The 15,252-nt window shown below is 44.8% G+C and overlaps 1 protein-coding gene across 2 annotated transcripts in view; it reads left to right on the forward strand.

Moving 5' to 3' along the window:
• LOC119443109 (glycylpeptide N-tetradecanoyltransferase 2) overlaps positions 1-11,553 on the forward strand; it is a 64,008-nt gene extending 52,455 nt beyond the window's left edge. For both annotated transcript variants that reach the window (XM_037708260.2, XM_037708261.2), the window contains exon 13: positions 10,145-11,553. In XM_037708260.2, the coding sequence (XP_037564188.1) occupies positions 10,145-10,165 (21 nt within the window). In that variant the 3' untranslated portion in view covers positions 10,166-11,553. The remainder of the gene's footprint in view (positions 1-10,144) is intronic.
• Positions 11,554-15,252: the final 3,699 nt, after the last annotated feature.

Genomic DNA, 15,252 nt, shown 5'->3' on the forward strand with positions numbered 1-15,252 from the left:
CGCTCTTGTCTCGCAGTCGCTGTGAATTCGAGCGCGCCAAGCGCAACGCCGGCGCTTCGCATTCCGTTGCGGCGGAGAAGGTGCTTCCGGTGGCTGCTTGCGCAAAAATGACAAAATTTGGGGCGAAATCTCTAGGTTGTCGGTGGGGAAAATTCATTATTTCGAGGGGGTCTCCCGCTGCCACTTCGTTACGTAGAGGTCTCAAATACATGTGCTTCTATGGAGTAACGGTGGGGAATAGAAAAACTTTGTTATATCCAGGAATTCGTTATATGGAGGTTCGCTATAAGCAGGTTTAACTGTATTACATGTGCATACCTGCCAAGTCTCCCAGATTACCCGGGAGACTCCCAGATATTGACCATTTATTCCGGTTGTACAGTTGACAGGAAAATCTCCCGGAAATTGCTGTTGTGTCCCGTTCCCATGTCTAGCGCTTTGTCAGGCCACATTGGGAAAAATAATCCAACCGAATCCAATCCATTTGGAAGTTAATCACGCAAAACATTGTTAAGCAAGTAGTAGGGAAACCCTATACATGCGCTATTTCGTTACCCGCGGAGCTGCTCCTTACGCTGACGGGGTTGTTGAGTGCCCTAGTGGCCCTAGTCTCATTAAGCTACCGAGCGAATGCCGTGTTCCGCAACTAGCAACACTCGACTCTCTATCGTTCTCCTTGTCGTCAGCGGCTCTTGCATTGCATAGGCCTGCAGTCAGTCATGGCTTTAAAAGCAAGGAACGCTAGTGCAACAAGTATCTTCAAGTATTTTAATGGAGTGCTCAGACGAAGTGACGCTGGGTATTTTGTTGATACCGCAGAGCAATGCAGAGTGCGAGTGGCAATTTAACATCGGGACAAATACGAGGATGCAGTGCTGCTCGTCCATGTGTCGCCCGTAAGACGCTGGGAATCTCGTCCTTGCAAAATATGAAAGAAATGGAATTTCTTACAATCAAACATTCTCTGAAGAATTTTTGAACACCCGCCGTGGTTGCTTAGGTGCTTTGGCATTGCGCTGCTAACCACGAGTTCGCGGGATCAAATCTCGGCCACGGCGGCTACATTTAGTTGGGGCGAAATGCAAAAACACTCGTGTGCCGTCCATTGGGTGCACATTAAAGAACCCCAGCTGGTTGAAATTTATCCGGTGTTCCCCACTCCAGCGTGCCTCATAATCAGATGGTGGTTGTGGGACATAATACCCGAGAATTTAATTATATTTTAAAGAATTTTCCCCGCAGGGGCGTCTGCGTCAGCAGGCGTTTGGTGTGTTGCGACACCACGTACCCGAGCACACGAGGGTTGGACCCTCCCGCGTGTAGCCGTGCGCGGCTTAGCCGTGTCCGGGGAAAGGGGGATCCTGGGGGTTGAGCCGATGCCGGGTGTTTGGACCTTTAAGGCCCCTCGGCGGAGGCAACACACCCCTTTGGCCTCTGCTTCACGTAACGGCACCCCCGACTGACCCACCCGGGGGAAATCGGTAGTTGCCTTTTCCTGTCCCCCTCTGAAGTCTTCGTCTTTCCCTCTCACTTTCAATCTTTCCTGTCTTCTACTCACTTCGTTTACTTCTCGTTTTTCCAGGCAGCAAGGGTTAACCGTGTGTATCTATCCAATCTTGGGTACATATATTAGGTTATAGCGGCGTTGCATAGCTGGCGTCTACAGGTATTTTCCTAACCTCGTAGCGTCCCCTTGTTGGGCTCGGTGGTGGGTGGCTACCATCGCCGCCGAATATTCAAAGAATGTCATGGCAAATGCATTCCCCCCCCTTCCAAATTGCCCTAACAAAAGAGGGCGCACCGAAGCAACTTTTGATTTTACTTTTTGAAGCAACCCAGAAACATTCCCACGTTACCACGTAATGCACAGTGAAGGAACCACTCCTGTAAGAGAGCTATCACCATTCTTAGTGTCGAAATGCCTCGTAGAAAAAATTGGGAAACAATACAAGGCCTCAAAGATGTCAAGTGGGGACCTCCTCCTCGAACTCAAAACCAAAGACCAAGTGGAAAAGCTGGCTGATCTCACCAATATCGGTGATATCAAAGTCACACTCTCAGCACACCGTTCTCTAAACACAAGCAGGGGCGTGATATCAGAAGATTTCTTAAATCTGAGTGATGAAGAACTCCTTGAAGGGTTCCAAGAACAAAATGTAATCAAGGTTCAAAGAATAACTCTCCGAAGAAACGACGAACAAATCCCCACCAAGCACGTCATACTTACCTTTGCTACGAGTATTGTGCCTAGTTCACTTGAAGCAAGATATGTGAAAATCAACGTGAGACCGTATATCCCCAACCCGAGGCGGTGTTTCAAGTGCCAGAGGTTCGGACATGCTTCACAATCATGCAGAGGGAAATCAACATGTGCAAAGTGTAGTGCCAATGATCACCAGTCGGACAACTGCAATGCTCCTCCACACTGTACAAACTGCAAGGGAGATCATCCAGCGTATTCACGATCTTGCCCTTGCTGGAAGAAAGAAAAGGAGATAATTGCACTCACGGTGAAAGAGAAGATTTCCTTTTATGAAGCAAGGAAAAAACTATCGCACTTACCTCAAACATCCTATGCCAGTGCGGCGCGGCAGGGGGCAGCGCCACAGTGGTCTCAGGGGTCTACAGGGATCACAGTCAGTGGCCCAGTAGTAACTCCACCCGCCCCCTTGGTAGCAGCAGTCAGTGCTGCTCCATCGTCATCCAAGACGGGCCTGCAGACCCCGGTTTCGCAGGGCCCTAGGCTAAATCGAACTCCAAGGCCTGAGAGGCACGTCTCAGTGCCTGGTTCTCGATCATCCAGCGCCTCCGAGAAGGCTATGGGGATCGACACAAAAACTCCAGCGTCCTCGACGCCAAAAGATCAGCGCTCTCTGGAGCGCACTAAAAAAGATAAACTCTTAGTAACTGCGCCAAAAAAGGGACCGGTAACCTGAACGGTTACCGCTCTCACATTAGTTCAATCCCTTTAACTCATGTCACCTAAAACCTTTGAGTTCATACACATAAATTAACATTCTCAATTCCGCCACTATGGCTTTTATCGTGCACTGGAATTGTAGAGGCCTGATTCATAACTTAGGTGACATTAAAGACATAACAAATAAGTTCTCGCCAGTCTCATTTTGCCTACAGGAAACGAATTTAGGCCCTAAAAATAGTCAATTGCTCAAAGGTTTCACCATCGTCCGAAAGGACCGCGAACAGTCTAGTCGTTTGTCAGGAGGAGTTGCTATAGTCGTGCAAGGTGGCACTCCTACCCGAAACGTTCCATTAAATACCTCTCTCGAGGCTGTAGCCATCACTGTTTTCTCATATAAAACTATTACCATCTGTTCAACTTATATTCCACCTCATGCCCACGTTACGATTAGAGAGATGGAAGACCTAATACAACAGCTGCCTGAGCCTTTTCTTTTAGTTGGAGATTTTAATGCACATTCTGCTCTTTGGGGCAGCGATAAAACTGACCAAAGAGGGCAGCTTATTGAAGATTTCATTTTATCAAATAATGTTTGTCTTTTAACTCAGGTGCACCAACCTATTTCTCGCCTATCTCACGTAACTTTAGTTGTCTCGATTTAGCCTTCTGCTCACCATGTGTTTTTAATGATTTTAAGTGGGAAGTCCTGGACACTTCATATGGAAGTGATCATTTGCCAGCAGTCATCAAACTTTCATCCCCATTACCTATCATAAGCTCTAAACCACGTCGCTGGAAGTTACAACATGCAGACTGGCCTCTATTTACGGAGACCGCAAAACTTGAAGACGTCCTTTTAACGGAACTAAACATAGATGAAATGAATGAAAAACTCACAGCAGTCCTAATAGCAGCAGCAGAAAAGGCAATACCCCAATCATCAAACATTGTGCGAAAGAAGCTAAACCCCTGGTGGACCCCAGAGTGCACACAAGCAAAGAAACAGCAAAATAAGGCTTGGGGTATCCTGAGAAGGTACCCCACTTATAACAACCTGATAAACTTCAGACAGGCTAAAGCCAAAGCGCGATACGTCCGGAGGCAAGCAGAAAAATCATCATGGCAACTATACGTGACCTCAATAAATAGTTCAATCGCATCCAAAAAGTTGTGGGATCAGCTCAGGAAGTTCAGGGGAGATTATTCGTCCTATACAGTACCTCTACTGACAGCTCCAGGCATACAGACAACACTACACGAACAAGCTGACATACTAGGTGAACACTTTTATAATGCTTCCAGCTCAGCGAACTACTCTGATACATTTCTAAAATACAAACAGTCTGCAGAGAAACAGAAACTGCCTATTACATGGACATCAAGTGAACCCTACAATGCTCCCCTAACACTCAGGAATTAAACAGGGTACTTTCTGCTGGCAAGAAAACAGCAGTTGGCCATGACCGCATTCATTATTCAATGCTTTCCCACCTTTCACTGGCATCCGTAAAATCTCTACTAGAATTTTTCAACAAAATATGGGATACAGGCATAATACCAAAATCCTGGAAAAACGCAATCATAGTACCTTTCCTGAAAGCCGGAAAACCGCCTACATCTCCCAGCAGCTACCGACCCATTGCTCTGACAAGCTGCTTAGCAAAATCCTACGAAAGCATTATAAATACAAGGCTGACATTCATTCTTGAAACACAAAACATGCTAGACATTCACCAGTGCGGGTATAAAAAGAACTGCTCAACAACCGATCACCTTGTCCGACTAGAACAAGAAATACGGAATGCTTTTCTGCATAAACTGCACTGCCTTACAGTTTTCTTTGACCTGGAAAAAGCATACGACACCACTTGGAGATTTGGCATACTAAGAGATCTGGCGGATCTAGGGATCCATGGAAAAATGCTCAAGTGTCTAGCCGACTTTCTGTGTGACCGAACATTTCAAGTCCGTCTAGGAACGGCGTTGTCACGCATATTCGTCCAGGAAAATGGTGTACCCCAGGGATGTATACTAAGTACAACTCTGTTCGTGGTGAAAATGAACTCCGTAAATAGAATAATTCCATCTTCTCTCATGCATTCATTATGCGTTGACGATCTCCAAATTGCACTAAATAAACTAACACAATGGGCAACCGAAAACTGTTTTCGTTTCTCCACTGAAAAAACTGTCGCTGTGGTCTTCTCCCAAAAAAGGGGCTTATATCCAGACCCTGTTCTGAAGATGCACCAATCTGTTCTACCAGTTAGAAAAGAACACAAGTTTCTAGGCGTTATGTTTGATAAGAAGCTAAACTTTATAGCACACATAAACAGTTTGAAAATAAAAGCCAACAATGCACTGAACATACTTAAAGTCTTATCACGCAAATGCTGGGGCTCTGACCGGAAATGCCTCCTGCATATATACCGATCTTTGGTACGCAGCAAAATAGACTACGGTTGTGTAGTCTATGGGTCAGCCAGACAGTCTTACCTCGCGCGACTAGATCTAGTACACAATCTAGGGCTACGCTTAGCAACTGGTGCCTACAGAACTTCCCCTGTTCCTAGTCTGTATGCAGAAACTAACGAGCCATCGCTGGAACAAAGAAGAACACAACTCATGCTAACTTACGTTCTCAGAGTTCGATCATCACCAGAACATATATGCTATGACATTGTCGCATACTGTACCACACGAATACACTACACTAACAAACCACATGCCATCAAACCTCTCATACTTCGATTCGAAGAAAAGTGTCACTAGTGCAGTATCCCAAAAGAGGCACTTTATGTTGCAGAGAAGCCATCCAGATTAGCCCCCTGGTGCGACATTACACGTTTTCTAGATTTATCACTAACACACCTTAAGAAACAGGATACCCCACAGGAGCACATGATACAAGAGTTCCGCACAATACAAGAAACATATAGTAATTACACGAGTTTTACACAGACGGTTCAAAGACACGTGATTATGTGGGAAGCAGTGTCATATCAGGAACATGGGAACAGACTGTTAGACTCCCCCTATTCGTCTCTGTTTTCACAGCCGAATGTTATGCTCTGTGGATGGCAGTGCAAGAAGTTGTAAATGGAAAGCACAAGAAAGCAGTCATTTACACAGACTCCCTAAGTACTCTAAGAGCCCTTAACTTAAAATCGGAGCAAAAACCTCTCATCGGCGACATCCTACACACACTGTCACGTGTAAATCAAAACCACTCAATTCGTTTCTGCTGGGTCCCAAGTCACGTTGGGATCCAAGGAAATGAAAAGGCGGATATGTGCGCTGCTAATGCGAAACACAAAACTATATCTAAAATAAAGCTACTTTTGAAGGATGGGCTTCGAGCTATTTGCAGAGCACTATATAACAAATGGCAATGTCATTGGAACATGAACACTAATAATAAATTGCACATCATCAAACCGGTACTAGGTGAATGGAAAACCTGCTATCACCAAGAACGCTTCATGGAGGTAATTTTAGCCAGACTCCGAATAGGGCACACACACCTCACGCACAATTATCTACTCACAAAGGAAGCACAACCGGTATGTGATAAATGTCAAGAACCACTTACGGTACTACACATTCTAATTACATGCCCACATATCGAAAGACAAAGACAAAAACATTTCCACGATCTATACAATTCACATATACCACTACACCCCATTCTCATTTTGGGAGACGATTCCCTTGTCTCTTTTACAGATGTAGTGAATTTTTTGGACGAAGTAGGCTCTTTGAACAGACTCTAAATAACGCATGTCTTACTCTTTTCTATCACTGACTTTAACACCCTGTGACTGGCGCAGCAAAGCCTAAGTCGCTTTTGCGCCAATAAACCCAATCTAACTAACTAACTAACTATTTAAAAGAATTTTCGAAAGCAAAATTAGCAACAACGAAATGCTTGCAAAAGTGAGACCTTGGTGTTCATGTGGTCATTTGTATATCTGTGAATGAAAAATTGTAATGAAGTTCTCCTGTCAGAACTTGCAAACATAGACGTGTGGGGGGCGGGGTTGTGTAACCGAGGTGCGCCCCCCCCCCCCCCCCCCCCGGTCGGAAGATCTCCCGGAATTAGTTGCTTTGAACTTGGTAGGTATGCATGTGATATTCAAAGGGATATTTGCACTGTTCAATATAAAGACTAATTCTAAATACCCAAGTGCGATATAGTCAAGCTTGACTGTATACAGCTCACCAGTTGCTTCTAGATGCACAATTAACCAATAGATTTTATTGGCTGTCGCACTGGCACCATGACAGAGTGTATTGTCGAAGAGAATATTGTCAAATTCTGCAATGGCGGCATTTTGATGAAATCTGGCAAGGCCATAACAGCCTTCTGGGCCAATCAGAGTTGACAAGATAGCGAAATTTGACAATGTCCAAAATAGACCAGAATATTTTGCTCTTGCACACGCATTTCGAGCAACCGCATTTAATCTCGACGCCTGTAGATATGTGTCGACGCAGCCCACGCAGTGGTTGCAGGTTCCGTGGTGGAGCAGCCTGCGGCAAATACATGACAAGCTAACACATAACTGAACAAGTAACTCAGCGCAATATAAAAGACAGAAACAAGAAAGGGACAAACAAAGACAAGCGCTTGTCTTTGTTTGTCCCTTTCTTGTTTCTGTCTTTTATATTGCGCTGAGTTACTTGTTCAGTTATGCAGAACCAACTGTCCCAACAATTAACTATTCTACAAGCTAACACATGCTGCAAACTTGTGATAAGAACTGACTGAGCGTTAGCGGGGTCACTCTTTGCGGCAGTTTCCGCACTCCCCTGCAAAATATGGCACTTAGAAGCGCTACATATTCTGGTCATAGCACCCGAGCAAACTATAACGCAGCCGTTCGTTATGAGACTGCAAAGGACCAAAGTTAGGGGAGTGATTGGCTCTTTAGTTAGCATGAGGGGAAAAAAAAATAGTCGGCTTCCATTAATCCAACTCCGACGGCGACGACAAAACTGATCGAATTAAATAAAATGCATAAATAATGCCAAAATGCAATGCTGATTCATTTGGTAGTATTTGATTCTAACACGCCCCGAATCAAATGCACGCCCACTTTCTGTGTGTCCAAACATAATAAATAAGTTTGGAATGACAATAAAGATCCTACACAAAGTATAAATATAACGCTCACCCGACCTTTGAGCAAGAAAAGTATTCAAGGGTCTAATAGGTGTTGTACAATGGCGGCATTTTCCTAAAGTCAGCTTCACCGTAATAGATTCATGAAGCTGTAAAGCATACGAATGCCGCAGAGCCGGTTTTTGTTTGGTATCTGATGGCACCATGCAGGCAATTTTCATTCCAGCTTTCATTTAAAAAAAAAGAAAACTGTTTGTTCGATTCAGGGAAATAGTACCACAGTCGGACATTGTGAGCGGCAGTTATTGCTTGAAAACCTTCCTAGGGCAGGCCGAAAATAGGCGTTTTTGATGGAAGATCACTTGTTCAATGCATTCACTCACCCCTAAGCTTCTCCGAGACAGACGCTGCCACTAAAGGGGCCGCAATTGGGGTCACCTTAAGGGTCAGGCATGTGCGTGCTGACTGGTCAAGATCGAATTTTGGCAAAGGCCAATTTTAGGGTTGAAATAACAAATGTTTGGGCCCATTGCTCTTCTTGAAGAGCATTTTTTTATTTCTTGTGCAATCAGGCCCATATGAATTCATAAATATTCTTTAAGGGCATTTTTAATGTAATGGCTTATACAGTCAAACCTCGATATGATGAAGTTGTACTTGCAGAGAAAAACTTCTTTAAATCGCGAATTTCGGTAATTCGAGGTTTTAAATATTCAGCAGTAAAAGCCTCACCAATTCCCAGAGCATTCCTGGTGGATAGTAGCTTGTAAGTAAGCACTTATAAACAAATCGCAAGAAAGTCCGTTCATAATAGCGCGATTATGAGCGCCAGTGCGTGTGATGCAGATCGCGCCGAGAGCAATGCATCAACGTGGCTGGCGACGTCCGAGATTTGCGTTGCACGGCGCCATAAACAGCGCTTAGTGCTCACAGCGGGCGCTACAAATTAAAAACAAAAGTGTAAAAAGATACAGATATTCGTCCTGAGCAAAAAGAAAACTAAGTCAGTTTCGCCAGAGGCCATTGATGGCAATAGCAACGAGACTACACAAAAAAAGGTTCATAGTTTTATCGGTGTCACAGGTACTCAGGCAGACATTAACAGATCCCACTCGGTGGCCACAAACTCACTGTCGCAACGCGAGCGAACACTTTGCGCCGTGTCTCGGTAACTCAGGCTTACGCGACTGCAAACGCTAGACGTGCGGGAACCTAAGAGAGTTCGTAAACGGTTCATGCACACCAAGGTACGAACCGTTTTGGCTCAGCATTTGCTCTTGATGCAGAGAGATTATCTCCAAGGTACGGCGCGTGGACCACGCATGGTCGTGCGCAAGCAGGAGATGCGCACCATAGAAGGCAGATAGGCGTGCGTTTCTGCCGCGTCTCCCTCCCCTAGCGCATGCTTGATGACATTTATCGCGCGTTCACTCCCTGCCCATCCCCTTTGCGCAGAAGGAATCGTCAGCTCTCGTGTTTCTTTGAGCGCTGCGAGCTGCCGTGCACCCCACCTCCGCAACTTGTTTACCAATGCGACAAATTACACAGCGGTGTTTCCCGCCTACCACGTCCCGGCGCATGAGCGTTGACTGCATTTTTGCAGCTTTAACGTTTCATGCGGAAGGACCTTTGAAATAACTTTGGCCTCAGCTGACATTTTTATAGTTTTTTACTAGATTTTCTAGCCATACAGGCTCCGAGTACATGTTTGAAATGGCTGGAAACTTCATTAAATCGAAACCATGTCACGAAATTACTTTGTAAAATCGGGGGGGAAAAATGCACGGTTTTCAATGGAACTAAGATTGGGAAATGAAAATAGTTTGTTACATCGCAAATTTCGTTAAATGAGGTTCGTTCATGGAGGTTTGACTGTACATTCCAAGTGAGGCAATTGCCTCACTTGGAAAGCACTCATTTAGTATGAACAGTTTGTCTTCGTTCTGAAAACTGTGCACTAAGCTTATGAATAGGCATCCACTTATGAATGAGCAGACTAGGCATTAAAGGTGTTTATTAACTCCCTATCTCCACACAGGTAGTGCAAACTCATTCAAGCAATTGTTGTCTCTTTTTTCTTGCAACATGTTTTTCAGATCGGACTTGTTCTGCAATGACCGTGTGGAGGCTAGCGCCAAGGGGCATGGCAAATGCAAAAACCTAAGCGCATGCACCGACTGCTGTGATAGCCACGCCATGTCTTGTAGCAACTGTATCATTTGGCCAACACCTGACTCAGTTGCCTTATCACAGCCTTCGCTTCTTCCCCATTGGAATTGAGTGCGTGTCCAGGGACTGCAGGTGGAAGTTGCACCGAAAGGAAGATGGTTGCCTGCACGTGATGAGCTCTCAAGTGAAGCCCTCCTCCTTTCTTTTTGCACTTTGTTTAGTCACCCCTTGTGAAATGGCTTATGTGAATTATCTCCTTCTGCTGGTATTGGCTGGTTGGTGCTTTTTTCTTTTGCACTTACTCATACGACTCGCTCTGATGACGTTTGGACCACTTTCCTGTTCAGTTTCAGCTGCTTTGGAAAATGCAATCGTCCATGTTGTGAATGACTACGACCACGATTCTTCACATTGTGGTGCCAGATGTGAGAACATTGAAGGACATTGTTGACTCTGGCAGTGTGCTCTGTTGGAATGCCACCCTGATGTCAGGTGTTGTCTGTGGGACATTGAGCTCATGAGTGTCACCGACACTGGCACTGGCTCTGAGCCCAGGTGGCTCTGTCTTTTACAGATTCGAGCCTCGAACAAGACTTTGAAAGGGGCGCTTTCTCTGGCTCTGTGAAACATTCACTGTCGTCTTGCAATAGTGGTCACTGCTGTCACTGCAAAACATAGATAATTGTTTGACGAGCAAGTTGTGCGATGCTGGCATGTCCCATGTTATGGTGGCAGGTTGCACATTCTTGTTCATAATATTTCTTTTTAATCATGTTGCATGGCAGCAAACAAGTCCTTGCTTTTTAAGCCACACTAAATTGTAATTTCTGTAAAACATTGTCTTTTGCTATTCTTTCATGGGCACCATTTTGTGTTTAAGTCTATATGACTATTTGTTTTGGCATCCCAGATGTCGCTACAGCCAGTCCTTTGTACTTTCATCTTAGTTGACATTTTGGATGGCATTTTTCTTGCTGATGGGTTGTACATTTGTTGAAAGTAAGCATGTGCTGATGTGGCTGAAGTTATCACTTGTTAGTTTAGAAGGCACTGTGTTACTGTCGCCTTGTTTTTTTTTTTTTTTTTTGCATGCCTGAGTGATAGCAACCAGTGCGTAAATGTGCTATCATACGGTTGCCGATGGAAACACTGTCTATAATATATTGATATTGTACGGGGTCGTGAAAGTGAAGAACTTTTTATCTTGAAGAGCACTTGTTGCATCTTCTAACTGTAGGTGTTTGCGACAATGTATACACTACTTTGGTACTGAATGCAACACCTAATTGGAGACGACAACTACGCAGATATCAATAAAACCACCTGTGAACTTGCAGTTGTGTTTACTTCATAGATTTCTCAGTGGCCATGTACAGTGAACATTTGAACGATCACCACGCAAGTAAACTGACGCAATAATTTTTTCTTGCTTTTTCTTTTCCTTTATTAGTTGGTTATCGACTACATGATGTTTGCATGGCATTTTGATTCCTAAAATACACATACAATAGCTATATTCTTTTAATGTGACCGAGTTCATAACACAAACATAACCAAAATCAGAGGTGGCGGTCATGTGGTATCGGAAACTGCTGGTACTCGCACCAGTCAGCCCTGTGCAGTGGTTGCAAGCCACAATGTGTTGCCTAAAGCATGGAATGTGTTACATCAGCCATTCTTTCTTTCTTGACTCGATGCTTTTCAGCATTCGACATAGGATATGCCTGGTCCTTTGCTGCCGCTTCTCTCAGTTATCTGTGAACAGGGAGCACCCTGTTCTGTCCTGCACACCATCTCTCCTGTTATTTTGTTGAGTGCCTAATATGCCAGCTATTGGAGGTGTGTGGTCTGTGCCCGTGCTGCCACACCAGGCTAACACCTGGTGTCAGTGGTTTGTGATGCCACATGATCAGTGCTTCTGGTTTCGAACAAGGGGTCCTCAACTTTGAGCCTGAAGCCATGCTGCACTTGGGCATGTGTGCAAATGCTGAGGTGAACCCTTGTTGGGCAAGAGTCAGACGTGCACATAGTCCAGTGATAGCACAAAACTAGCAATACTATCTTGTGTTAAGAGATAGTGGTTCTTCCAGTTTCCGAACGTTGAGCGTATAAATGAATGGGCTGGTCTAGGTAACCTGGAAACTCCTGTACACAAAAGGACTTGGCTAGGAAAGAATAACAAATTGACATCTTTTTATAGTGAAAATCTGTGAGCACAAGCCAAACAGTACCATGGCAAGTTAATGGATTACAAGTGTTTCGGAGAGAAAGGAGCTGAGATCTGCTTTAACAGCATGGAGTAAAAAATTATGTGGAATTGCCACAACTTGCCATGGGCATATCACGTGTTCAGCCAGCACTTCTGGCTTCAAATGTGTTGCGCAACGCTCCTTCTTAGTTCTTTTCCTCCTCCTTTTTCAATTGGCACAACTTATCACCCTGGCAAAAGACGTTGGCACCTGTTCTAAATCATCGCAGATTTTGCAGATTTTGGAGATCATCCCAGGTGTTTTGTTTTTCTTTAACGCTTCAAGGACAGAAGACAAGCTGAGCTCATCAAGCGCGTACTTGCAAAAATTACGAACGACGAGACCAGCTCATCCAGCGCTTCTTTGTTTTTCATACAGGCCTGAAGATGATTAGAGCTCCTGTGTTGCTGTGCGCTTCTTCCAGATGGGATGCATTTATTTTGTGCTTGTTGTAAATAACGTCAGTTAGCGCAACGAGCTGTTCAAGAGTAAAACGTCGCCCCTGAGGGCAGATAAGTCCCTATACCTTAGGAAAAGTACCGCCATCCTTTGAACAACGCCGCTTCTCTATTTCCTGTATCTCTGATTGGACGATGATAGCGCGCGCTTTCACTCCTTTATATTTTGTTTTTTTCCGCCTCAGCGCCATGTCGAATGTCCCTCTGCGCAGACGCCTGGGACAACGGCGAGCGCGTCCGGCCTGAAAGCTTCAACGGGATATTCTAGGTCACTCTATCCATGAGTTTTAGTGAGCAGCCCAGAGTGTCCAGCATGGTGTTTTCTATACAGGGTGTTTCAGCGAACACTTTCAAAATTTATTTCAGGGTTCCTGTGGCAGATAGCCCAATTCTTATTATTGAGCTGGTCTACTCGAAGAGGCGGACATTACTTGCACAGAAAATTGAAATGCATAATCGGATAATTAACAAAAATTCACTAATTAAGTTTTTAACTAATTACTTGATGGCCCATATTGCAATTTATAAATTGTAGCCACGGAGTTGGCAAGGCTGATCCACTTAGAATTAATTCTCAGGATGGCACCAGTTTCGAGATATTAATTCCCAAATTTTGCGGAGAAATGCATTGGTGTTCCAGTTAATTTTGAGCTTGAATGCATAAAGTGACTTTTTGTTTTAGAACCTAACTGGAACGCCAATGCATTTCTCTGCAAAGTTCGGGAATTAATATCTCGAAACTGGTGTAATCCCGATTATTCGTTCCAAGTGGATCCGATCCGCCTTGCGAACTTTAGGCTACAATTTGTAAATTGCAATATGGCCCATCAGGCAATTAGTTAAAAACTTAAGTGAATTTCTGTTAATTATTTGATTATGCATTTCAATTTCTTGTGCAAGTAATGTCCGCCTCTTCAAGTAGACCAGCTCATGAACTAGAATTGTGCTATATGCCACAGGCAACCTTTAATAATTTTTGAAAGTGTTCGCTGAAACACCCTGTGTATATTGCCTAACCTTGGGCGATGATGTTGCGGTCGGTACTATAGTCTCGTGCATAAGCTATTGCTTGAGGGGGTATGAGCCACCCAGCAAACCACAAATATCCATTGGACGTACCACAAAAGACCAAATATCCAAGACATTTAACGTCTAGTTTACATCTATAGTAGTATGTTCGACTAGTACGTGGCAGTCAATGGTCATCCAAAAGACATCGGATGTCTTTGTGATTTGGACATCTCTTGCACATTCAAAGCTTTCGCACATTGATCGTACATTGTGCGTTGTGAGTAGATGCACGCACTATGCCACAGAAATACAAGCAAATTGTCTTTAATGCCTAACAATTAACGGGAAGCTAGGAGAGCCAAAAGTCGTGCTGTTGCCTGTTACAGCGGGGCATTTACTTTGTTTTTCGACATTATCATCACTGTGCATGTTCGAGATCCTACGAGAGGGAGAATGCGTACATTGCGAAATATCCATCTGTTCATTCAAAAAAGATTCAACTGTAGTAATAAAGCAAAGAATTTCAGTTATGACCGCATTTATTCTGCAATTTAGCACGACCTCTGCATGCTGTTGTGTCTGGCGGTCCTTCGGGACAAAAGGAGGCTGGCGCCGACTCGGACGCGCCAGCCTGGCGCCCATTTCTCGTGGCCGAGAATTGTCACCTGGGACTGAGGGATTAGCGATTGGTCTCCAGGCTACCTCATGCATCGCAAAAGGGCAGCGTCGCCCTTTTGGTGCGGTTCCGTGAATTACCAGCGCCGCCCGAACCACGACGAGACCTGGCGCCCTTTCGAGACAGCCACCGCCCTCCCTGGTTCCGCGAACTGACCGCTATGGAGAGGCGAATCTTGAAGGGGGCCAGTGTCTCGCAATCCCGGGGGAACGACATCAACGTTCGGTTCCCAAGGTGTCAACCGCTGCCTGTGTTCAGGGAAGATTGGAGCAAGATTGGAGGCGGAGCCCGGCGGGAAACGACAGCACATCACGTGCGGGATATGGCCACCTGATCCAAGATGCTGATTGGCTAAAAGAACTACAGTGTATTCCCTCGTCGAGTGAAAGAGGGAAACGAAAGGGATAAAACAGCGGGACTTGGGTGTTGAAGACGCTTGACCATGTATAGAGAGGCTTGACCATGTAGAGACGCTCGACCATGTAGAACGCTCGGAGATATAAACGCTACTACATGCAAAGATGTTAGCACGCAGACGGCTCCAATATCCTGGAGCCCTTTTTGTAAAATACCATGTACAGTGTATATAAAACAGTTTTCTAATCTCCCTGGATATCTCCTCCTTTCGGCACCTGGCACGG

Source organism: Dermacentor silvarum, chromosome 2 (genome assembly GCF_013339745.2).
Source record: "Dermacentor silvarum isolate Dsil-2018 chromosome 2, BIME_Dsil_1.4, whole genome shotgun sequence".
In the NCBI taxonomy this organism is placed as follows: Eukaryota; Metazoa; Arthropoda; class Arachnida; order Ixodida; family Ixodidae; genus Dermacentor; species Dermacentor silvarum.